This window comes from Prosopis cineraria, unplaced genomic scaffold (genome assembly GCF_029017545.1).
Source record: "Prosopis cineraria cultivar Desert tree isolate PC_DT_omini unplaced genomic scaffold, ASM2901754v1 PC2, whole genome shotgun sequence".
NCBI classification, from domain to species: domain Eukaryota; kingdom Viridiplantae; phylum Streptophyta; class Magnoliopsida; order Fabales; family Fabaceae; genus Prosopis; species Prosopis cineraria.
In genome coordinates this window covers 543,368-570,048 of record NW_026555333.1, presented here as the reverse complement: position 1 = coordinate 570,048, position 26,681 = coordinate 543,368, and the positions used below count along the sequence as shown (strand labels likewise).

At 34.4% G+C, this 26,681-nt stretch overlaps 2 protein-coding genes across 29 annotated transcripts; both read right to left on the bottom strand.

Moving 5' to 3' along the window:
• Positions 1-1,893: 1,893 nt before the first annotated feature.
• On the bottom strand, positions 1,894-3,124 carry LOC129301627 (glutathione S-transferase-like). Its single transcript, XM_054940188.1, has 3 exons — positions 2,793-3,124; positions 2,644-2,692; positions 1,894-2,564 (listed from the first exon to the last, which is right to left on the bottom strand). Exons 1-3 carry the CDS (start codon positions 2,943-2,945, stop codon positions 2,110-2,112), a joined length of 657 nt encoding a protein of 218 aa, XP_054796163.1. The 5' UTR covers positions 2,946-3,124; the 3' UTR covers positions 1,894-2,109.
• Positions 3,125-7,830: 4,706 nt separating this feature from the next.
• LOC129302470 (serine/threonine-protein kinase STY17-like) lies at positions 7,831-25,130 on the bottom strand. 28 transcript variants are annotated; one of them, XR_008591310.1, is made up of 10 exons: positions 24,649-25,130; positions 23,202-23,856; positions 22,398-22,451; positions 21,959-22,114; positions 21,771-21,878; positions 20,991-21,135; positions 13,429-13,604; positions 13,256-13,346; positions 11,616-12,662; positions 10,919-11,471 (listed from the first exon to the last, which is right to left on the bottom strand). XR_008591310.1 is itself a non-coding variant. In XM_054941387.1 (6 exons), exons 3-6 carry the CDS (start codon positions 22,051-22,053, stop codon positions 13,548-13,550), a joined length of 405 nt encoding a protein of 134 aa, XP_054797362.1. In that variant the 5' UTR covers positions 22,054-22,114; positions 23,202-23,856; positions 24,649-25,127; the 3' UTR covers positions 13,084-13,547. The 28 variants fall into 28 exon arrangements, 2 of the variants coding, with proteins under 2 accessions (XP_054797362.1, XP_054797364.1); XR_008591311.1 differs by having other exon boundaries at positions 11,616-12,619; XR_008591314.1 differs by having other exon boundaries at positions 11,616-12,619; positions 13,256-13,342.
• Positions 25,131-26,681: the final 1,551 nt, after the last annotated feature.

The window sequence follows — 26,681 nt, the reverse complement described above, 5'->3', positions numbered from 1 at the left end:
ATTATCTTTCTAGAGACATGAATGTCACCTCAATCAGATATCAAACGGAGATTCAAGTATTGAAAGTTTGGCCCCTGGATCTTCATGAGAACAAGTTTCTATGATGAATTGTGTCTAGTGCATCGCGCATGCATGACACAGAGCCTTACTGACTGCTACAAATCTCTAATAAGTTGTAGCGAATGAATTGTTTCCTTTAAAAAAATTATATTTTTTACCTTATTTATCAATGTTTTCAATTTGCGAATGTATTCAATACTTTCAATTACTTGTAAACTCTGACAAGTTGTTATTTAATAAATATTTTGATTTAGAAAAACAAATTTCTAAACCTAGGACCCCAAATGTACACTTCCCCCTTTTTAAATGTTATTTGTAACTTTTTCCACAATAATATTTTCTAAAGGTCCTGGCTTAACTCTTTATACTATCTCAGAGTTTATAAATTTTGGTTTCAAGCTATTTCAACATAGTACGGTTTTAAACTAAATCTTTTCTTTTTACATTATGAATAACTTTTTCAACCGCAGTTGAATTTTCCCTTACCATGGTTAGGTAATTAGGATTAATTACCTTATGTTATCATGATAAAGTTTAGTAATTGTGGTTAAGTTTTTGGTTAAGTGAGGTGAAATTACAATATTCTTTTATTGTACTTTTTTATCAAGTATTAGATGTATATAACTATTTATTGCCTTACTTGTCATGAGCACGAAACTCCACCGTAAAGCACTACACAAACACCTTACTTTATGGAGAAGCTTAAATGAAAGAAAAAGAACACTCTAAAGGCTACTTGAATGTGTCTAACAAATTTATTATTGACTTCAAATATAGATAAACGTATTTATAAAGACAGACACACTAGATTTATTACATGAGCCAGTACATTCAATATTTTACCTACCTTATATGATTCAAATTATTGTTTTGCATTTCATTGATTGTAAAAAAACTCTTTGAAAAGTATTTGCTAAAGTAATTCACTTTATGAATTTACTCTATTTATTTTATTTTACATATGCTAGAACAAATGACTTTAGTTTGGGACTTAAGTGAGTTAAATCATTACCTTTATAAAGGAGAGTAATTCAAGCATAGAGTCGAGGATTGTATTGAGGCAATCAAGGGTCCGGATTAATCTTGATGGAGTCAATGATAAAAACTTTTAAGTGTAATTGAAAACTGGATGCAAGTTCAAGTAACTAAAATTGAATTAAGATAAATACCCGTGCGAGCTTCTTTCTATTATTCTTTGAATATTTGGTGATATTTTTCCTATCCCTATCTCATTTAATTATGCATCATTGGTCAAAATTTTTAAATAGCCAAATTCAACTTCTCTTCAGCACTTTTACACTTATGAATTTAATTTAGTAGAATTTGGCTACGGATAACATTGGGCTATTCAAGAGTTAAAGGATACACTTATTTGCCCTTTTGATCCAATAAATTATTAATTTAATAAAAAATTACAATAAAATTTTAGGCTTCCATAATTAATTTAATCAAACTGAGTGTTTGATTTGGAAACAAATACTTGATTTAATAACGTTATAGGTGTTCATATAAATTTAGGGGAAAAAACGTTCTGAGCTTTGATAACTGTTTTTAGCAGAGTCGAATAATAGCTGTTAAGCAGAATTTCAATGTGAGGCAAGTTGATTGGGTTGTTGGGAACTCTGCAAATCTGGATAGTTAGATTAGATTTAATGATTTATATTTAATAATTTTTACAAGTATTGATTAAATAAGAACAGTTAAAATTTAATCTAAATGTTTCAGATCTAGGGAAAATGCAATGTCAGTGAATGGTAAAAGCACGCACAGCATGAATCGTCTGACTGCAATCAATCGGTTAGAAGAAAACTGAAAAAATGAAGACGAGAGTCCAGAGGAAAGACGGCAGATGCATAGCATTCAGATTCAGATTATGATTAGATTTAGAAGCGATGCTTCAATTCCACAGCAAACAGATTCCATAACTCGTCACGCCATGTAGAATGAAATTTATGGTCATCTTAAGCAAACAACATGATTGAGAATTCAGGCAAAGCAAGCCCCGGTTGCTGGAAAAAAAAAACAAACAGAAAGCATATCAGATGAGCATCAATTTCTGGTTGCTTGCATATTAACCACCTGCTTCCAAGAATCTCGAGCGGAGATCTCAGACCACCACCTGGATACATGCGTCCTGGAAGTGAACATTTCGCTTTTGCTAGTGCTCATCAAGTATTGCGTGTTGGGAAGGTGAGAGAGGTCCGCCAGAGAAAATTCATCCCCCGCCAAGAAACGACTCTCCCCAAGCCTCCTTTCGTACACATCGAGCACTTTGGCCAGTTTTTCTCCGTTCAGATTGATGGCTCCCTCGTCCTGTTTTATCTTCATTCTAGGAGCAAACGCGAGCTGAAACACCAGAACTGAGGTGGGAGGGTTGAAATTCTGCCCTTCCGCCTCTAACCACTGATCTATGGACGCCTTCGCCAGCGGGTTCGTGCCGTACAATGCCCTGTTCCCTTTCTCCGGATGCTTCTCGCAAATGTATCGGCATATCGCTCTCGACTCTGAATTTATGTAGCTTGAAATAACAACAAACAGCAAATTGGAGAATGAAGAGGAAATGAGAGAAGTTGATGCACTTACCGAAGAGGGAGATGCTATCGTCTTCAAATGCTGGTACTTGACCAAAGGGCTGGGGACATCGTCAATTAATCAAGAGTTGAGACAGAAAAATCAGTGAAAAAGCGAGGGAGAGCAAAAATGCAAGATCAAACAAGTGTGAAAGAGAATACATGAATCTTGAGGAAATCGGGCTTCTTGTGCTCCCCTTTGGACATGTTTAGAGGAATAAGCTGGAATCGGACATCCTTCTCAATGAGACACGCCAAAACCCTTGACACAGCGGTGGACAGTGTTGGTCCGTACACTTTCACCGGCGTCGCCATTTCTAACTCGGAAGAAGAATGCCTCTTTTCGCCGCGAGTATTGCTTCTTCCTTTCCCTTGTGAATGATGCCCTCCCGTCGTGCTTTTCACCCTAAAAATGAAATCCGAACCTGATCCTCTGGCTTTATCCTATCCCATCCCGTCTTCTTAATGGGGCCTCACCCTAGTCTTGCTTTAGGGTCCTGTCCTGTCCTGTCCAGTGCATTCGCATTTCCAATTTGGTCACTCTCTCTTTGCCACAACTGTTAACTTGGCGCTAATTACCGCTTTTTGTCACAAACATTTGAAAAGAATAAAAAAAAAAATTGGATACAAATTTAAGAATAAATATAACTTTTAACTCCTATATTTTATTCATATTTTATTTTTAATCTTGACTTTTTTTGATATTTTAAATTTATATATTTTTATTTTTTATTATTTTCAATTTTTAAATGAGTAAAGTATAGAAATTTTAAAAAAATTTAAAAAAATAAAAAAAAATATAAGAATTTAAAATATTAAAAAATATACATCAAAAGTAAAATATTAATAAAGTATAACAATCAAAAAGTTATATTTATTTACAAATTTAATCATATAATTTTAAATAAAATCCAAAAATTTAAAGCAGGTAATTTTGGCAAAGCCGTGGCAGGTTACAGGCTTGGCAACATGGACGGATATAATCTGCATCATCCTGTTGAGTTATATTTTAGCTGACCTACCAACCCATAGCTAGTTCACGACCTAAACAGTTAATAAAACATATTTTTTATTTTTTTTAATTTTAAAAGTTATAAATTCATATCTTTTCATTTTTTTTTTGGCTGAAAGAAAATTATAATTTTATTTTAAAAATTAATTATCTAAATAAAAATAAAACTTCTTTCAAACCATTAAAAAATACATTAATACAAGCCACCAACCCAAGGTTTCCATCTGATAAGCTCAAAAAATTCATTCAGGATGACATGACTAAAAGCTGTTGAGATTAAAGGCGGTGGTTAAATCCAACCAATCATATTTTAATAATCACCCTGGAGTGAGGAAAATCAGCAACAATGACAATAGCTTTTCACAAGCCAATAACAACTCAGCCGGGAGAGAGAATTGGCATTGGGGCTACTTGATTCACTTCAATTCATATTAGCTTATGCTGAAAAATTCACAATTATAAAGCAGTTATTAATGGAAAAAGGAAAAAAAGTTTTTTTCCTGTTAATTTTATTTTAAAATTTTAAATGAATCATTTTGTTTCTTTAGCAAATGTTTTAAATTATCAACTTTTTAAATATTGTTATGTTTTTAATTAGACATATTTTCCTTTTATTACATAAAATTTAACTCATTTATACATATTTCCACAACTTATAAATTCATTTTACTTATTAGTATATTGAAATGTTGAAATTTTGATTTGTTAGATACTCAAATTTTGGCCTAAATTAAAATAAGTAATGGATTGTACTCTTGCTTGCCTCAGCAAAATTAAATTGACAAATGTAACATTCACACAGTTATTAAAAAAAATAAGAAATTATTTGACATGGTTAATTAATTTGTATAATTAGATAAAATTATAAGACAAAAATATTCATATCAATTACTTCTCCCCAATTCCATGCGCTATTTTTTTTTTCATTTTTTAAACTATTAGTGTACATATATTAGGTTTCATTTTTATTATTCTTTTAAAATTTTTGATACATTTTAACAAGATTTAGATATTTAAAAAAGAGTGTCAAAATGGAAAAAAAAAAAAAACAGGCTAACATGCCAACTTGCGAGTTAGCCTGTTGTATGTTCGGGTTGTGTATTGGGCAGCATCTAAACAATTTACATTTTTTGCCAACTCAACTTATATCTTTGGAAAATAACAGCTAAGGACCACAATATCAAATTTATATTAGTCAATGATCAATTGACTTTAAAATTACACTGTAGTCCCTTAATTCTTGATTGATATTAATTTGTTATGTTAAAAGATCAAATTGCGCCTAAAACATTTAAAAAAAAAAAGACATCCCTAGCCGTCACACGCCATTGGATATCCTACAAGTAGCAAGGTTGGTAGCAACTGATCCTATGACCAATTGCCACCTAAAAAGTTGGCTGCCACCAAACCTCTTAATTATACATGCAAAAAAATATAAGTAGTAAAGCAAACTTCTAATCACTTTTATGTTACAGCATAATAGTGTATTGTTAATTTATAAATAGAGCTTGTTATTTTACTAATATTACTTGTTAATTTGATATGGATAATTATGAATTAAAAACTTTAAAACTTTATACATTGTCAAAACTTATTAAAACCAGAATAGATTATTGTTAATTAAGCTCGCCCTATTAGTTTTTTCCAACTTGTTAAAACTCGAATAGATTATTGTTAATTTTAAATGAATTGTTAAAACATAAATGAATACTTGTTGATAAAAAATTAACACATATAATTATGTCCATCTTATATATTTTTATAGCTTATTAAAGTCTAAATGGACTGTTATTAATTTAGAATAGCTTGTTGTTTATACACTTGTTTTATTAGACTTGTACTTTTAATTATCAACATCAAGTATTCAATTAGTTTTTGACAATAACTCATTTGAAATTAACAACTGTCCATTTAAGTTTTAAAAAGCTAGAAAAATAAATAAGATTGGCATAATTGAATGTATTAATCTTTCATCAACAAGTATCCACTTAAGCTATAACAACTCTTTATTTTAAATTAACAACAGTTTATTTGAGTTTTAATAAGTTAAAAATGAATAAAATGAGCTTAATTATACAGGTATTAATCTTTTATCAATAAGTATACGTTTAGATGCTCATAACAATTCATTTGAAATTAACAATTATTTATTGGGTTTTAATAAGTTAGAAAAATTGATAGAATAAACTTAATTTTATGTATTAGTCTTTCATCAACAAGTATTTATTTAAGTTTTAACAATAGCCTATTCATGATTAACAATAATACACTCAAACTTTTAATAAGTAAAATGTATGATTAATAATACACCGGTATGCTATAAAATGAAAGTAATTAGAAGCTTGATTCACTACTTTTATATATATATATATATATTGTCATCTATGATTAAAAGGTTTGGTAGCCAGGCTACCAAGCTTTTTAGATGATTAATGCATCATGGATTAGACCCTCCCTTTGCCACTTAAACCAATTATTAATGAATAAAAATGTTATTGATGCCAGAGCTCCAGTGATTGATCGCTAGCAACAAGGGCTTTGGTGACCTTACTACAAACAAGGAGTTAAGTGGCTGGTGTTAGCAACAGTGGGGGTGGCTTTTTTTTTTTTACTTTAAAGGTAATTTGGTCTTTTGACATAATAAATTAATATCAATCAAGTACTAAGAATTATAGCGTAATGTTAAAGTTAGTTGTTCTTTAACTGATATAAATTTAGTACAATGGCCCTTAGCTACTGTTTTTGCATATTTTTAAGTGTTTGCATAACTATTCATCCCTTTGTTATCTTCAAAAGTAAACAACATGAACTCTCCTAGTTGGTGGCTTTGGGTTAGGATCCTTTTGAGTTGAATTAGAGTAAGTAATTCAGGCGGCTCAAGTTTATTCAAGTCGAGCTTATTTAGATTGAGTTTAAAGTATCACACCTAATCTAAAAGGCCTATATAACTAAGCCCAACCCTAACACTTTCTGGTTTCGGATTTATTTTGGTCGACTAGAATATTCAAAACTTTTTAAAAATATTTTTTTCTATTTTTTAACCAATTTTAATTTTTAAGTAATTCTATTAAGCATAAAATATTATTTTAAATTTAAAAAAATAACTTATCAATTTTATACTTAAGTAACTATGTTCTTGTTTTATTATATTATGTGTAATTTATTCATTACTATTTCATTTACTTGTAAATTAATCTTTTAGTTATTTAAATATTGCTCTTATCATAATCATATATAAATATTTTATATATTTTAATTAAATTATATTATTTTAATTATAATCAAGTTGACCTCAATTCAATCATGATTAAACTACTAACTTAAAATCATTACCCTGATTGGCTCAAAATTTTTAATAACTTTTAGATAAACTTTACTTTTTATTTTTAAAAATATGAGAAAAATAATCATTATTATATTATATAAAAAAAATCATTTAAGTAAGTATAAAATGCTAGTTTTTTTATTTTTTTATTTTTATATTGTTTAACCCCTATTTACAAGAGGTATTTATTCTAGTTTATTTTTAACTTTTAATTAAGTATGGCGACAATGATAACTATATAATTATTTAAAATATTATTCTATTAATTATATTTATTAGTAGTAAACTGAGAATTTGTACATGCATGAATTTTATTTTTAAAATTATTTTTAATTTAATTTTTACTTTAAAATTAATTATATTATTTTATAAAAATAAAAAATATATTTTTTATTTACTCAAATGATGTATAGGACTCAATTTTTTTAACAAAATAATTGGGTCTTAAGATATAAAAATCAATATTAAAATATATTTTAAATATTATTTTGAGATATTTTATGATTAAAAATAATAAAAATATGAAAATATAAATATTTTTAATTTTTTTAAAAAATAACTATAACAATACACTTAAATATATGGTATTTAGCATAAAATGACATAAAAATTAAATAATTAATTAATATTTATTATATTTTATATATTTTTAAAAACTTAAAGAATTAATTAATATTTATTATATTTTTAACAATATTATTTTTTATTAAGGTATTCGGCTGGCCTAGACATTAAAAAATATTTTTTTTCTCAATCTTAAATTTTTTATGCGGGTTCAAACTAGCTCATTAAGTTTAACTTAAGTTACCGACTCTAAGTTGATTACAAAAAATTATAGCATTATGCTACCTTGAAATCCATAAGGGCAAATAGCTAACGTCATTTCGTAATTGAGAGAGTTGACACATTTATACGTTGTCTCTTATGGCGTCAATGGCAACCTTGCCTCCAACCTGCTCGGACATAATCCTTGATTAATTTCACACAAATAAATTCAGTGTCTCAGCTTTAAAATAAATAACAAAGAATAACAGCGCAAAGTTAACGTCTCCACATTGGGTTAGTAAATTGGGTTAGTGTAGGAGATCTTAACACACGTTTCTTTCATAACTCAACTAAGATACGGAGGCCAAGAAACCAAATTGTGAGTCTTCGTGACTTGGCGGGTCAATGGTATGAATTTGAAAATGAAATTGCTAAGCTTATCTCTGATTTCTATCAGGAATTATTCACAAGGAGTCAAATACAAGATCTAGATTTGGTACTATCTTATATTCAACCACGTATTTTTGAATCTCAAAACAATTGGCTAATATCCTCAATCACAAAGGAAGAGTTAAAGCAGGCAATCTTCCAACTTGGAGCCACCAATGCACCGGGGCCTGATGGCTTCAATGGACATTTCCACCAATCTTCTTGGGAAGTGGTTAATGACACCCGTTATCTCCTTGTTACTAATATTCTGTTTAAGGATGAAGATCCTGGCTGCATAAATGAAACAAACCTGACTCTCATTCCAAAAATTGAAAGCCCTAAAATGGTGGGGCAATTTAGACCTATAAGCCTATGCAACTTTGCTTTTAAAGCCCTCTCTAAAATCTTGGCCAATTGTCTTAGGGGAGTGTTGAATGACTGTGTCTCTTTGAATTAACGTGCATTTGTTCTTGGGAGACTCATTCATGATAATATCATTTTGGTTCATGAAGCCTCTCACTATCTAAAGCTTAAAAGAACCAGTCTTGATTGTTATTTCACTTTTAAGATAGACATGAACAAAGCCTGACAAGCTAGAATGGAAGTTTATATAAGCTGTCCTTTTGAAAATAAGTTTTTATGCCACTTGGGTCAAATGGATTATAAAGTGTGTAATGTGTCTTGCTTTTCATATTCAGGTTTTTGAAAAAACCGGGACTACTATTAAGCCTGAAAGAGGAGTGAGGCAAAGGATCCCCTATCTCCCACTTCTTCATTATTGCTAGTGAGGTTCTACCTCAAATGTTGAGTGCACATTCTAAAAATGGAGACATCACAGGCATCAAGATCACTGATGATCGCCTAATTGTGACCCATGAATGTTTGATGATGATACAATCTTGTTCCTTCATGTTGATAGAAAAAATTATAGCATCATAAAAGAGCTCCTTCAATCCCATTGTAATGCTCCAGGTTAGAGAATAAATTTTAACAAATCCTCTCTATTTTTCTCTACTAATTCCCCGCAAGCTATTAAGGATGAAGTTTATTCTTTTTTACATGTGACTGGTATGGATAATCCAAGCTCCTATCTAGGGCTCCCAATATTGTGGAGAAGATCAAAAGTTGCTGCATTAGCTTATGTTCGGGATAGAGTGGGTAAGAAAGTTCATGGTTGGAAAAGCAAATTTCTCACATTTGCTAGATGTGGAATAATGATTAAGTCAGTAGTGAATTCTATCCCCATCTTCCCTATGACTTGTTTCAAATTTCCTAAAAGAACCTATACTGAGCTAAATAGTCTTGTTGCTAATTTCTTTTGGGTCAATCTGATTCTAGGAACAATATTCATTAGAAAGCCTGGGGTAAACTTTGTGCCACAAAAGCTGATGGAGGACTCGGTTTTCAAGATTTCATGAATTTTAATGATGCATTGCTGGCCCAAATAGCCTAGAGTACTTCAGATCCCTTATGAACACTGGGTCAAAGTTCGTAAAGCTCTACACTTCCCTTTCTGTTCCTTCCTTCATGCTAGTCAAGGTCCCAAGGCATCTTGGGCTTAAAGCAGCATCTTAACAGGTAGGGATTTGCTTCTTCAAATATTTGCTTCAAGCTGGAAACTGATTGAGATATAAGAGTGGTCTGATCCATGAATCCCAGAACTACCTATGTTCAAAGCCGTAAAATCTAATGATCTTAATTTTGACAAGGATATAATAATGGCTAATATTATTTTTCATGGGTTATTGAGTTTACAGTCGATACAAGATTATGCCACTGCTGCAACCCTTGATTGTATTAGGAAAATTTATATCCCTACTAATCCTTCCATTGATATTGCTGTATGGACAGGTGCTAAAAATGGGAAGTACTCTTCTAAGTTGGGTTATAGGCTCGAGTATGGGAGACAGCATCCCACTATGCCCAATAATCCTAGCTCTTCTTCAGGCTTCCCTAAGCATATATGGCAACATGTTTGGAAGCTTAATATCCATCCAAAAGTAAAACATTTCCTTTGAAGAGCATTATGTGGAGCTTCAGCAACCAAAGAGGCCTTATACTTGAGAAGCTGCGCAACAGATCTCCTTTGCCCCATTTGCGGCCTAATGCTTCAAAAGATTGAACATTTATTATTGCTTTGTGAATTGTCAAAGAAAATGTGGTTTAGATCCCCTCTTTCTCTCCTTATGGACCCTAAGCAAATATCCTCTTTTGGCAACTGGTGCTATTCTTTTCTGGCCAACAATAGTATCCTTGATGACTATGATAAAGCATATATTGCTTGTATGTGTTGGAATATATGAAAAACCAAATCTACATTAATTTTTAATGTTGCTGCTATTAATCCCATACAAGCCATTTCCTCTACTAACGTTGTAGTGGAAGAATTTTGGCGAATCAATCATAAAACTCAGATGAACGATTCTATTGAAGTGCAGACAAAAGCTGGTTGGGATCCCCTTATTAGTGGTGTCGCTAAGATAAACTGTGATGGTGCCTATTTGCAATCTTCCAAGAAAGCAGCAATGGGTGTTATTGTCAGAGATGGTTCTAGAAATTTCTTAAGAGGGTGGAGAGAGTCGATGGAGGTAGATTTTGTTTCAAGTTTGAACTTATGGCCTACTTTAAAGCTGTTCAAGTGGCCTCCGATTTTTTTAATTCTCACGCAGTAATTGAAATGTATTGCTTAGATTTATTCAATACTGTTTCTTGAAAGGACTCTTCTTGCTCTTGGCTTTATCCAGGGATTCTTGAAGATTTGTTTGTTAAGCTTGATTCCTTGAACTCTATTTCTTTCTTGTTTGTCAAACGAGAAGGTAACTCTGCTACTGACTGGTTAGCAGCCTCCTCTTTAAAGGGTGTAGACTCAGGTGGTTGGATTCTCGACCCTCCACCCCTCTTTTAGCTATTTTACTTAAAGATTCAGGCAATTCCAAGCAATTCTTCCAACAACCAGTGATCCACAGGGATCATGAAGGCATCGGCTAATTGGTCTTTGTTTATTTCCTGTGCTGTGTTTTCTTCTCAAGTCTTTGCCTTTGGGCTTATGACTTCTCTTGTTTCTTTGATTTGCCTTGTCTTTGTTCTTGTTTCGGTTTGTAAACTCTGGCCTTTTGCCTTTGAATGGATGCATTTTCTGCTGGTGGTCAAAAAAAAAAAAAACGTCTCCACATACTTTGCGGGAGAAATGGTGCAGAAATTCCAGAATCTCCGAGAATTCAGGTCTCAAGGAAGGGTCTTGGTGCCAGCAACGGTTAAGCAACTCTGCTATCCCTGGATGCGTATGCCTCGGAATTTCGGGCCTCAAACCCTGAAATTCACAATACAAGAAAATCTTAATCTTTATAACCTGGCAACTTTAATACATATTCACCAACCGCACACGTCCTCTCGGAAGAGAAAAGGATATCGGATAAGTGTGTGTGTATATATATATTGCCAAAGAATAAAATACCTTCCGGACCACTCCAACTGCTGCTTGCAATGGTGACAAATGCTCGCAACGAAGCCGCTTCAGTCCAAAAACCATGCATAATAGGACTCGTAAATCTGTCCGACCCTATCTAATTGGAAAGTGGAAACAGCACAATAACAAGCATCTCAAATACACCTCCTTCCTCTCCCGTGGCCCTTTTCGTTACTTTAAATCCATTTTTAATCACTTTGCCCAGTTCAACTCTCTTTTGTTGTTGCAACTATTAATTTAAAATGGGATTGAACCCAAAATGAGTTTCAAAATTGACATGTAATTTACATGTATATAAACATTGGCAGGAAACCTCCCTCTACTTGCTTCACTTTCAGGAAATAATCCAAGTGCGGTTGAATCTATGTGTGGGCAACCTCAAGGCTAGACTGAGCTCATCTTGAGCTCCATTACTAGGAAGTCATACCGCGAAATACTTTGCCAGACTACAACCCTGCTGAAATCTAAGGGTAATATCTAAGCTATATATATTTTTAGTTTTAAATTTCGAAAGCAACCCAGGATGGCCTTGTTTATATAAGTCCATGTCTGTCACGAAGCTTGCTCGACATAACCGGAAAAAAAGCTTTGAATGTGATCAAGTAACCATTCTGCCACTTCTCTTTTGAAGAAGGATGAGGGAAGGCAGTTTTACAACGTGAACAAGAAAACAAGAATGGGGGAAGATATACAAAGAGCATTACCTTTCACGTGAGCAGCTCCTACAGAGTAATTCCAAAGCTGAACACATCGGCTTTGTGATTATATGGTTTATGTTCAATAAACTTCCAAATATCAACCGAATCACAGGTTATAATAATCGACCTATTGTGAGGTAAAAGCAACAGTATATCACTTCCTTCTTCCTTGCAACCACGTGGAACATGCTAGGGTCAAAGCGATGTAAGTTTTGGGTTCAACCAACCGAAAAGAATGAATTCTGAGAGGAAGGTCAAACCCTTGCAGTCCACTCTTGTCTTCTATTTAGAATGCTTCAACACATTTTACCAAAAAATCTTCAACATTGTCATTACCCTTATGCAATGCACAAAAGCAACCCAAAAAAGGTAAACAGTCATGACAATTATATAGCTTTCAAAATAAGCTTTATTCTGTTCTGTCAATGTTTATCCTAGGAACACACACAATTCCACCTTTCACATCCTTTACTTATGCTCTCAATTCTCAAGTCTCCCTACCCTTAGATGATTTAACAAAGAGGTACTCCCTCTGTTTCTAATTATAGGAGCCTTTTTGCAACTTTGAGTTGTTTCCTTTTATAAGACCATTTCCAATTGTCTACTTTATATATTACTTTTGATAAAATTGCCCCTCTTAAAACAGGTGTTCCCACGTTAATTAATTAGGAAAGAGAGAGAAGGGGTGAAAATACATTAAGGGGTATTTTTGGAAAGTTGATGCCAATTATTGACAAATTCATTGACATTTCTTAATATTTGCGAAGTAGTTAAAAGGCTCTTATAATTAGGAATGAAAGGAGTATAGCTTAATAGCTAATCCCCTAAACCCAAAATAATAGAACTGATAATAATAGTAGCAGCAGCATCTGATAACAATAAAGAAATTATCACGAAGCATTATACATTATACTCAGGTTTGAGACCCACCTCTGGAGCCATCCATCTATAGGTTCCAGTTTCTGCAGTCACAATGCCTGACTGATCTTCCACTCTTGCTACGCCAAAATCAGCAACCTTGCTAGAATGTTCAAGTAATCACTAATAGACATAAAAAACCTAAGCAAATCTCAAAGTAGGTGGCACAAAATATAACCTATTACCCTGTTCTCATCCATCAGAAGATTTGCAGTTTTGAGTTCCCTATGTATGATGTCATTCTGATACAAATAATTCATTCATTCACCAACATTGATTACTACTATGAGCAACGATGGGAGAGTCAGTACAGCCTTCTGTACGTGCAGAAACTCATACGGACTTCCACCAAATATGTATTCTGAGGAAAAAAACAAGTTTTATGTAATTATTGTATTGAATTTGACAATATTGTATTCATTATATTCGTCTTTCAATCAATCCAATTTAATTTAAACATAATATAAAAGATCTTAAGAAGCGTGGTGAAGGAGAACAAAATTTGTCATTCTATCGAAAAATACGTGATAAGGAGGTAAAGGAAGCTCTTAAGAAAATGGCAAATGGTAGAGCTAACGGACCTGATTGTATATCTATCGAAGCGTGGAAATGTTTAGGTGAAGAAGGGGTGAGATGGTTAACTAAGTTATTTAATGTGATTTTACGGTCCAAGAAAATGCCTGATGAGTGGAGGAGAAGTACATTAATTCCTATTTATAAAAATAAAGGAGATATTCAGAATTGTACTAACTATAGAGGGATTAAACTCATGAGCCACACAATGAAATTGTGGGAGAAAGTAATTGAGCACAGGTTGAGATTGGAGACAAGTATTTCTGAGAATCAATTTGGTTTTATGCCAGGTAGATCAACTACAGAGGCGATTTATCTACTAAGGGGATTAATGGAAAAGTATCGTTGTAAAGATAAAGATCTACACATGGTTTTTATTGATTTGGAAAAAGCTTATGACCGTATACCAAGAGAAGTGCTTTGGAAAGCGTTGGAAAAAAAGGGAGTACGGATTGCTTATATTAAAGCCATACAAGATATGTATGAGGGGGTAAAAACTAGTATAAGAACGCCTAGTGGTCAAACAAAGGATTTTCCTATAAAGATTGGACTACATCAGGGATCATCTCTGAGTCCTTATTTGTTCAACTTGATTTTAAATGTTTTGACGGAACATATTCAAGAGGAAATCCCGAAATGTATGCTCTTTGCGGATGATATAGTTCTTATAGCAGAGACAAGAGAAGAGGTTAATTGCAAACTTGAGTTATGGAGGAGGACATTGGAGTCGAAAGGTTTTCGTCTGAGTAGAAGTAAGACGGAATATTTATATTGTAAATTTGGTAAAGGACTATTCGAAAATAATTTCGAAGTGAAATTGGGAGATCAAATTATACCTCAAGTGGAAAAGTTTAGATATTTGGGAGCCATTATTCAAAATGATGGCGAAATCAGTGGAGATATTTCACATAGAATTCAAGCTGGGTGGTTTAATTGGAGAAAAGCTAAAGGAGTTATTTGTGACCGTAAGGTGCCTAATAAACTTAAAGGAAAGTTTTATCGTACTGCTATCAGACCGGCAATGTTATATAGTAGTGAATGCTGGGCTCTAACGGGACAGCAAGAGCATAAAGTTGGAGTAGCAGAGATGAGAATGTTACGATGGATGTGCGGACATACACGTAAAGATAAAATTCGAAATGAGCACATACGTGAAAAAGTGAGGGTGGCACCTATTGAGGAAAAAATGGTAGAAAATCGGTTGAGATGGTTTGGGCATGTACAAAGAAGACCAAGGGAGGCACCAGTGAGAAGAGTGGAACATATAACTTTGAGTCCGATTAAGAGAGGTAGAGGAAGGCCTAAGAGAACACTCTTGGAAGTTGTTGAACGTGATCTCTTAATTAATAATATTTCTAAAAGCTTAATAAATGATAGAGCACAATGGCGTCTTGCAATCCATGTAGCCGACCCCACCTAGTGGGATAAAGGCTTGTTGTTGTTGTTGTTGTATAATATAAAAGATCTAATGAACCAACCTGTTCATAAGCTATAAATCATGCAATTTATTTTTTAGACTTCAGGTAATGCACATGGTCCACACTAATAACAACTAATATAAATGATTAATGAGCATCCTAAACCTTAAGCTATTACGTGAATAGCATGATGGATCCTAAACTCCTGAAATATGTAAAAACTCTCATCAACTTCAAAATTTCGAGCATCTAAAATCTCGCCATTAAGTTAGAAAAAACGGTCATTACCTTTGTTTTAGCTATAGGGCCTAGTCTCATGCTGATGTGTTACTCATCTTGACCCTTAAAAATAACTCCAACTTACTGGTTGGGTTTTGATAGGTGCTCAAAATAACTAAAATAAGAATAACTCTATTAGGATGATATAGAACAAGAATCTCCTTCTATATTTCTCTTAATAGCCACGCTCAGGAGAATCTTCAAAGGGTTTAAAAGACTATTTTATTGATAAACTGATATGATAGCTTTTAAGTTGCTAGTCATATTTATAATGCTAAATACAATCTAAAATAATGGATAAAATCTAGATAACTAGATAACTAAATAATATCTCCTATAATCTAAAATACTGAATAAAATCTAAATAGATAAACTACTAGATCTAAATAAAATCTAAAGAATAAAATCTGACTAAATAAAATACTAAATCTAAAGAAATATAAAATACTGAGCAAAATAAACAATAAAATCAATCTGAATTTATCTTTTGACGCTTTCTTCTTGAATAAGTCTTCATGGGAATATTATCTAGAATCTTATCATTACCCTTCCCTTGAAAACTCAACTTGTCCTCAAGTTGAAAGGAGGGAAATTGAGTGTGCAAGAGATCGTAGTCCTCCCAGTTGGTCTCTTCCATAGGTCGGTCATGCCATTCTACCAATAGTTCAAGCGATTGATGACGAGTCCATCGGTGATCTAAGATTCGGTGAGGCCTTACATGTAACTCAAAATCAGCAGAAAGCGGTAAGGGGGCGGGTGTGAGTGGTGGATCTATCCCTGTAGCCTGGCGCAAAAGAGAGACATGGAAGATAGGGTGAATACGAGCCTCTGCCGGAAGTTCCAATTCATAAGCCACTTTGCCAATCCTATGAAGAATCTTGTACGGGCCAAAGAAGCGAGGTGATAATTTTTCAAACTTTCGCTTGGTAAGCAATTGTTGGCGAAAAGGCTGTACTCGTAGCCACACAACATCGCCAATATTGTACTCAACTTCCCGCCAATGCTTGTCAGCGTAAGCCTTCATTCGATCTTGAACCTTACGCAAATCGTCCCTCAGAAGCTTGAGCATTGCATCTCTGGTCTCTAGTTGTTCTTCTAGTTCAGCCACAGGTGTTTCACCTTTTATATAAGGAAGTAGGGGAGGAGGATCTCGCCCATAAACCAACTTGAAAGGAGAATGGTTGGTTGATGTATGATGACTTGTGTTGTACGAGTATTCAGCCTAGCAAAGAAATTTGTGCCAAGACTTGGGTTGCTCATGTGCAAAACACTGCAGATAGGCTTCCAAACCGCGATTGACTACCTCTGTTTGACCATCTGTTTGGAGATGGTAGGCAGTACTCATCTTTAACTTAGACTGGCTTAATCTAAATAATTCTTGCCAGAAGGAACTCATGAAGATAGGGTCCCTATCAGAGATGATTGAGCGAGGTACCCCATGTAGTCGGATAATTTCCTCACAAAAGATTGTGGCCACCTTCTTAGCAGTGTAAGGGTACGCGAGAGCAAGAAAATGAGCATACTTACTCAACCGATCCACTACTACTAAGATGACCTCAAAACTGCCAGACTTTGGAAAACCTGTGATAAAATCTAGTGAAACGTCCTCCCAAATCTGCGATAGGTAAAGGTTGAAGAAGTCCAGCTGGTGCCAACGTTTGGTACTTATTTTGCTGACAAGTGGCACAATGTCGCACATAAGCCTTCACATCTGCTTTCATTGCAGGCCAATAGAAATTCTCCGAAAGGCGTTTAAATGTTTTAAGAAAGCCGCCATGCCCCCCAATAGTAGTCGAATAGGCTTCTGCTAGTAATTTTGGTCGCAATTGTGATGAATAAGGAATGACCACTCGGTTATCATAGAAAAGCTTTTGATTAACTAGGTGAAATCTAGGTCGGGATGACGGATCTTTCTGCAAAGCTTGCATTATTTCATTAGTGAAGGGATCCGATGCCAACTCAAGGGAGAGATTATCCAACTCAGGAGCAAAAGGTACGGCCAATTGAAAAAAATCTGCATGCTGTGGACGTCTTGACAATGCGTCTGCCCTTTTATTTTCTACTCCTACCTTGTGGATGATAGTAAAATTAAAGGGTAAGAGCTTGATGATCAACCTCTGTTGAGTGTTAGTAGTAATTCGTTGTTGTAATAGATATTGAAGGCTAGCATGATCCGTTTTGACAAAGAAGTGCCTCCCTAAGAGGTAATGGAGCCATTTTTGTACTGCAAGCACTAGAGCTAGGAGTTCACGATCGTAAGTGGACTTGAAGCGGTTAGAGAAAGAGAACCCTTTACTAAAGTAAGCAATGGGATGGTTGTTTTGCATAAGTATAGCTCCAATCCCATCCGTAGATGCATCGCATTCAACTATAAAGTCCTCCTCAAAATTGGGCAACTGTAAGACGGGTGCCCTCACCAGTGCACATTTAAGGTTGTCAAAGGCCTTTTGAGCTAGTTCAGACCATAAGAAGGCATCCTTCTTAGTCAATTCAGTAAGGGGTCGCGCAATAATCCCAAAATTCCTTACAAAACGCCGGTAATATCCTGCAAGGCCTAAAAACCCATGTAACTCCTTTACATCGTTAGGAATAGGCCATTCACGTACTGCCTCCACCTTTTCAGTCTCAACTTCAACTCCCTGGGCAGAAATTTGGTGCCCTAAAAAGGGAACTTTTGGTTTCCCCATAAAGCATTTTTTCAAATTGACACAAAACGCATTTTCCTGGAGGGTTTGTAAGATGATACGCAAGTGAGCTCAGTGCTGTTGAAAAGAGGGACTATATATTAAAATATCATCAAAGAAGACCAGCACAAATTTTCTCAAATAAGGACGAAATAAGTCGTTCATAGCTGCTTCAAAAGTCGCTGGGGCATTGGTTAAGCCGAAAGGCATAACTGTGAATTCATAATGCCCTGAATGAGTACGAAATGCTGTTTTGTAAATATCCTCGGGTAGCATCCTGATTTGGTGGTATCCAGAATGTAAATTCAATTTGGAAAAATAGATTGCCCCGTGTAATTCATCTAGTAACTCATCAATGTTGGGAATTGGATACTTGTCTGGAATTGTAATGCCGTTTAATTTTCGATAGTCAACACAGAATCGCCACGAACCATCTTTCTTTGCGACCAATAAAACTGGACTGGCAAATGGACTTGAGCTAGGCTGAATAAACCCCTTTTTAAGTAACTCCTCAACTTGCTTTTCAATCTCGGCCTTTTGATAATATGGATACCTGTAGGGTCGTAAATTGGGAGGGTTGGCCCCTGGCAGTAGGGGAATGGCATGTGAGTGATTTCTAAAGGGTGGTAAGTTTGAAGGTTCTTCAAACACATGGAAATTCTGCAAATAAAGATTCTGGATTGAAACATTGAAAAGGTGTAGAGTTAGCAGAAGCTTCTATTTGTTGCATTGAATTAAATTGAGCACCACTAGTAGCATTAGGGACTCCCTGTAATTTATACCGCTTGCCATTCAACCAAAAAATCATAAAGAGTTCATTCCAGTTGGCTTGCACCGTATTCAGAGATGCTAGCCACTTAATGACCAGCACCAGATCGGCTCCTCCCAAGGAAAAAGGGAAAAATCTTCCTTAATAGTCAGTTTTGTGAGCTTAACTCTCACATCTCTGCATACTCGATTGCACCGTACAATACTGCTATCCCCAATTTGGACTCCAAATGCAGAAATATAATGAGTAGGAAGACGCAGTTCTTGTACCAATGAGTTTGATATAAAATTATGAGTAGATCCACTGTCCACTAATAATAGCACTTCTCTTGTAAGCAACGTGCCTTTAAGTTTCATAGCTAACCCTGTGTTGCTACCCAGTATAGCATTTAATGAAATTTCTGCCCCTTCTGTCCTTATTTCCTCGAGTTCACCATCTTCAAGAGGAAGGGCAACCTCATCGCCTTCCTCCGTAATCTCCATGAGGGAGAAGGATCCCCAGCAGCGGTGCCCAGGCCGAAAAAGGTCACCGCATCGGAAGCACAGCCCCTTGTCTCTCCTGCGTTGGTGTTCGAAATCCATGGAGGAGTTTTTGGTCGACGCTACGCTGGCTGATTTGGGTCCCAATGGCGTTGATATCCTCTACGAAGACGTCGAGAAGGTAACTTCAGCGTATTTCGGGTCACGTGCCCCAGGTATGCTGGAGTTAGGATAGTGGGTTTGGGTCTGGATCAAGCTGGGTCTCGTCCGGGTAAGCTGCGTTTTGCTTTCGATCTTCAGAGCCAAACTTACTGCTCTATAAACTGATCGTGGTTTATGGATTCTGACATCTGATCGTAATTCTTCTTTTAACCCATTCAGAAAAACGCCGAGCAAGCAGTGCTCCGGCCAATTCTTGACTCTCGACGATCGTTTGGCGAACTTTGTGCGATATTCCTGAACTAAACCTTCTTGCCTAATGCTGCAAAGAAATTCATCCGGATTTTGGTATTCAAGTAGTCCGAAATTCTCTTGGAATGCTGTCACAAGCTCGTCCCAGTAGTTGAGTGTTCGTTCATGACTGATCCATGCGAACAGTTCTAATGCGTCACCCTCCAGTGCCAGTGAGGCTACGTCCACCTTCTCTTCTTCAGGTGTGTTGTAATACTTAAAGTACTTCTCAGCCTTTAAGATCCATCCCCGTGGATCACCCCCACTAAACTTTGGGAATTCAATTTTGGTGCGATGAAATCTGGTGCGCTTGCGATTTTCTTGCTCGTCTTCGCTCTCTTCATCTTCATAATAGTGTCTGCGGCATGCTTCTCCAAGTTTCTTGTTTTTATTGATTGTTGAGGCTTCGAGTGCTTCTACCTTTTCTTTTAATAAATCAAGAGTTTCGAGTTGCTGCGCGATTTTGGCCAAATGATCTGACATAAGTGAATTTGGATTTTCTGGGTCATTGTTGGACGAATTGTCAGAAGGGTTGGTTTCTTGGCCAGTACGTGTGGTAACCATGGCTCTGATGCCAAATTGATAGGTGCTCAAAATAACTAAAATAAGAATAACTCTATTAGGATGATATAGAACAAGAATCTCGTTCTATATTTCTCTTAATAGCCATGCTCAAGAGAATCTCCAAAGGATTTAAAAGACTATTTTATTAATAAACTGATATGATAGCTTCTAAGTTGCTAGTCATATTTATAATACTAAATACAATCTAAAATAATGGATAAAATCTAGATAACTAGATAACTAAATAAAATACTAAATCTAAAGAAATATAAAATACTGAGCAAAATAAACAATGAAATCAATCTGAATTTATCTTTTGATGCTTTCTTCTTGAATAAGTCTTCATGGGAATATTATCTAGAATCTTATCAGGTTTCAGATGTTCAGAATTTAGAAGTTAAAGGGAGTTTTTGCACATTTCAGGAATTTAGGATCTAGGATACTATTCTCATAATAGTTTAAAATTTAAAATGCTCATTAACCCAACTATAAAATATAATATCAAATGAATCCATAAACAGAAACTGTTACCTGTGACATTGAACAGGTCTGGAGGTTTTGTGCTGGCCCCCACAAATTTGACAACATTCTTGTGACACACTTCACCGCAAGATTCAATTTATAAACGAGAACCATCAGCATTCCCATCAATAGGCTACTGATTATATATTTCACTCTGCAGAGAGGCAGCCACAAGGAAAAGGTGGATTGTGATGAATTTAATAAAAAATGAAGAAAATAATACTTTGAATCCCTGTACTTTATTCAGGTTTTGGTATAGGTCTCTATACTTTTTTTTCGATGTTCCAGGTTCCTATACTCTCTTCTGTCTGCAACGTTGACAAGGCACAAACAATGTTAAAAATATTGATATGTCAATTAACACTATTAATTTTGTGCTTACGCGTCAGGTTGATGCAAATATGAAATTTTTAATGAGCAATTTTTTTTAAAAAAAAAAAAAGACTACATGGAATTTGTGTGTTTTTGCTTATCATTTAACAAGTCCAAGGTCAACTGTTTTATTTCATTTGATGTAGACTTTTTTAAAATTTTTGCTTATTAAAAAATTCCAAGTCAGCATCAATTTGACAAATGAGCATAAAATTAATGATGTTAATTAACATGTCAGCATTATTAACACCATTTATGCCACATCAACATCCCTCTGTAGATGAAGGATAGTGTAAGGACTTTGAACACCGAAAATAAAGTGCAAGGACCTAAACCAAAACTCAAGTAAAGTGTAGGGATTAAAAGTAGTGTTTTTCCTCTCTCTGTGTGTGATGAAAGAGTAATGATGGAACAAACCTCAGAATATAGACCTCTTGAGCAAAGTCCTTTTGTATACTTTCATTCAGATTCTCAGCCTTGGGAACTTTGAAAGCCACTTCTTGGTTACAGAAAGCACCTTTATACCTGTGTCAACTAACAGGTCATTCAACATGCATTGACTCTTAAACAGACCTTCCAAAAAAAAGAAGAAGAACATTACTCACAAATTAGAGAAAGGTCCGGATGCAATTTTTCTTTCATATTTCAAACAGCTTGCATCAATTTCCCAGGCAGCACTTCCACTTAAAGGTAGATTCATTGATCCTGATTTGTCCTTGCTCTGCAGTTTGACTGCCGATTTTCTTGAAGGAAGGCTGAATCTGGATTTCCACCCAAAACATCCAACTAAGTAAGGATGCCCTGCTAAAAGCCAAAGGTGGGGGGCAGACATGCGAGCAACAATCAATTTTCAGCTAAGCACAAAAGGCTAAAATTAATCTGGAATATTTGAGAACTTAGCGCACGCGCGCATTGCCCACTAATTCGATCCAATTTATGTGAAAATGAAAAAAAAATACCTCCATACAATCAAACACGGGAAAAAAAATCGATCATATCTTTGTTGAAGGGGACGCTGTAACAAGTGGGAAGTGAAGGGCCTACCTCAAGTTTCTGAATTATTTTTTTTGTCAGCACATGTTTAAGCTTCTCAGTCTCCTACAAGGTTTAGGATGTAAATTATTCAAGTAACTTTTAATGCATAGAAAGGGATGAAAATAGAGTTCAATAGAAAATTGAAAAACTGGAAGGATGGTAGATGCATTTGACTAAAAACAAATGCCTTAGATTCTAGAAAAGGACGCTCTTAAAGTTTCAGTTTAGTAAGACGAGCTAATTTTCTTCCCAATCAGTTCTCAAAAGATTGAACAAGCCAGAAAAAGAGGGAAAGTACGTCAACAGGTCAACCAACAACAACAAAAACATCCAACGAATAACCATCCAATGTTGAAAAAGCATGCGCTTATTGGATATTTAACCCAGTTTCAGACAGTAGGGAAGTCAACTGCATGGCTAATTGCTAGCATAGTGAGAACGAATGAAAGCCAAAGGGGTGAATTTATTACTCACATCTTATTCTGCTATACCTTATTTATTCTCTTGTTGATAAGTTTGATATCACTGCCCTGTAATTATATTGCTCAAATTACTTTAATTGTGTCAGACGCTTATAATGAATGCACGCATATGCTTATACAGAAAGATGCATAGCACGAAACATTAGAAGATAATAAAAGATGTGAACTTCACATTTCAATCAAATATTATCTTAAATGACATAAATCCTTGATCACGCTCCAAAAATTCAGAAGCTAGATGCATCACAACTGTTAGGACTATGCATGAATATAAAATACGGGTTTTACATGAAAGCTAAGAAATATTTGCACAGCAATCAAGGTCAGCTACCTGACTTAGAAGGTTTGGCATGTCGTTTGTTGATATCGTGATCTCATGCATTGGTCTGCCATTTCATTTAATAGTTTCAAGAAACCGATAAAGAGCAATAAGTATTGTAAGCAATCACAATAATAATATGATGAGTATGACACCTCTTACAGCGATCAGAAATAGAGATTAGAAAGGAGGGGAAATATGATGGTCATAGAACAGATACGTAGAAGAATTAGAAAGTATACAATCATCATCGAAGTTTTACTGGGAATAATGGGTGTAGAATTTCAAATTGTCACCGTCAGCTCGAATTCGAAACTGTCTTGCTTCAAGAGCAAGTTCAAAGTTAGCTGAGGAACCAAAGGCTGGAGCAGGATGGATGATGAAACCCATGAAAAAGAAGCAGTAAGTACGAATAATGCAGAAAGTACAGAGAGGAAATGTAGAATGCCAAATAAATGTATTCAGCGATTCAAATATTAAAAATCATGCCTCATGTTGCCTGGAATATGAGAATCTTGAGGACAGACATTTCTTTGCGTGTTTGAATGAAGAGAATCACTGGAATTCACAGTTCACACCAGAAGCTGAACGACCCTGCATAAAAGATATATCGCCAAGATCTAGCAAATCAATTGGCAAATACAGGTACCAGCAAGGTTGCCATATCCTGGTCAAAAGAAGAAAATCGTCATGATACTACTATTCTACTAAAATCAGAAAATGGCAATCTCCATAAACGGGAACGTGCTATTCGTACTAATTATAAATAACCAAAATAGCGTTGCAGAAGGGAAACTTATTCCTCGTCTTAAAAAAGTGTCACAGTTCACAAGGAGATACACGGGAAGCGTCACGAGCAGGAAAATCTAAGCTCAGAAAATAGAACCGCTTAAATCTACATACAGTATCGAAAACACGGTACAGACTACTCTATGTCTCCATTAAAGATGCAGCGACAAGATGATTAGTTGCTAGTCCAGTGGAGCGTAAATGAAAAGAAAACGATACAAGCATCGAGGGTCAAACTTCATCTGCTACGATTTGTCACATAAATGTAAATTATCTGAACAAGACGGACTTCAACAGCAGGTCTGGTAGCAGGATCATGTGCAATACGCAACAGCCTTTTATGCATAATAACATCTTGAGCTCTCTCCACATTCAAATCCACGGCATACCTATCGCGTGTATAGTTACAAATTACAAAAGGCTCAATGCACAAACAATATAATTCAAAAACCCTTCAAGTCTTGATCGCTTTAAGAAAGCAATGGTAGAGAAAAGAACCAGTAATAGCGATTCCCAAGTGCCCAAGGAAGATATAAAGAGCTTGAAAACCCAAAAAAGAAGAAAAAGAATCAGAATTATGAGTTTTACATCAAGCGATCAATACTAGTTTCGGGTCTCTGAAACACAGTGAGCGACAGGAAAGCGCAGCATTGAAAAGAGTGAGAAGTACCTAGGTGGAAGTCGATAGAAATGCGTCCAGAGGTCATCTGCAAAGGCAGGAACCGCAGCCTCCCGGACATTCAATTCCTTAAGTCCAGTAAGAACCTCGTTTTAAACTTCAACCTTCTGCCTCTGCTTCCGACTATTATTCCGCCGTTTAATATCCGCATGAATCATGCAGGACTTCATTTGAATTAGAAAATATAACAGGCTCGCGATGCAATTAGATGGGGGCAGAAAGGACAATTCGTCAATTGCTTGCACTGGAGTCTTTGTTCTCGTCTTACAAAGCGAAGGTCCATGGCGGGACACAATACGCATCGCAGGGACAGGCGTCGCCTTGGACTTTGAACAAGGCCATTTTACTTTGCTTGTGTCAACTCTTTTGTTCCAAACAACGCAATAAGGCTTCTGTGTGCATATAAATATAATCGCTTCGATAGCATCACCCACCAAACCGTAACCCTGAAACCAGGCTGTGGGCGTACTTTGTTTGAGTCATTTCTCACAACAGTATATGCATCCTTGATATTTCAGAGTCAGATACAAATAGATCTTGACCCGATAAAATAATTTTAAAAAACCACTAAACCGCTTTATCTAATTTTATGGTGCATTTGGCCGGGCAATTATTCCTTATGAAGGAGTCAGAAGATAACTTAATGCTCCTCCCAGCAATTAATAGTTCATTGGCAAATGGTGCTGTCACTTTATTGCCTTGGGTGACCACTAATAAACTTTTAACTTAATTATTTTAATCGCCCGACCAATCAGAAGATGTTCTTTGCTTAAAATAAATTATAAACTCAAATTATAAATTCATAATAATTTATTTTTATTAATAGATCATCATTAAAAATATATAATTAAACAATTAAAATATAAAATATTATGACTTAAATATATTTTAAATATAAATTATTAAAATTAAATCTATCTACATTGATAGATTATCATACAAAACATAAAAATTTTACAATAAGGTAACTTATTTTTCATATCTTTTTCTTTTTTTATTAATATTAATTTTTGCTTTTTAAGTTCTTTTTCTTTTTGAATCAGCTCCTATCACTTCTATAAATTGAGTTCTACATAGTATATATTTAATTTGCTCAACTCGATAAAAAATCAACGAGCTTAATAAGTTTAATTAAATTTATATTTAGTATGAATTTATAAATTAATTGACATGATTTTATAAGTTAAAAATATAAAAATGATAAACTTATTTATAAACTTGTGAGTTTAATCAAGTTTATATTGAATATAAATTTATGAGTTTGGTAAGATAATTTTATAAGTTAAAAATATAAAATTGTTAAATTTAAAAAATCAACTTAAAAGTTTAATAGCCATGCTTATGCTTGTTCTTATCCACCAAAAGTTGGATCAATGCAAGTGTGGTCGTTGACGAGATGTGTAGGATGATGGAAGAAAGCATTTCTAATCACTTCTGTGGGAGGCGATACTGTTAGTTGTGATGTGACACCTATTTTTTTTATTTATAAATTATTTTAACACAATTTATTAAAGTTAAAAAATTATTAAATTTCATTAACTTCCTTTTAAAATTTAATAAATTTTTACGTTTATTTTTAATAAATATTTTTAAATTTTATTATTAATATTTTTATTTAAAATATTTAATAAGAGTAAAAATATAAAAAAAAATATTAAAAATTGATAGGTGTTTTATAAATAAAATTCATTTTTTTTTATTATATAGATAGGATAAGAGAAGTAAGTGTATATGGTTTGGAGCCGATGTTAGACTACGAGTACATGTTGTTAAATGCTACATGTAAACAACGTCGCTGGCGTGGATTACAAAAGAAACTAAGTGCTCTGTTTTTTCCTTTGGTCAATTGTTTAGTGAAATTGTTACAATGAAATTTACGGTTAGATTTATTTTTTTAAAACCATTTTGATAAATTAAAAATTATTTAAATTATATTTAATAAAAAATATTTTTGAATATATAATTACTGAAAATAATATCAATTTATAATTATTTGTAATTTTTGTTATACAAATGCAATGTAA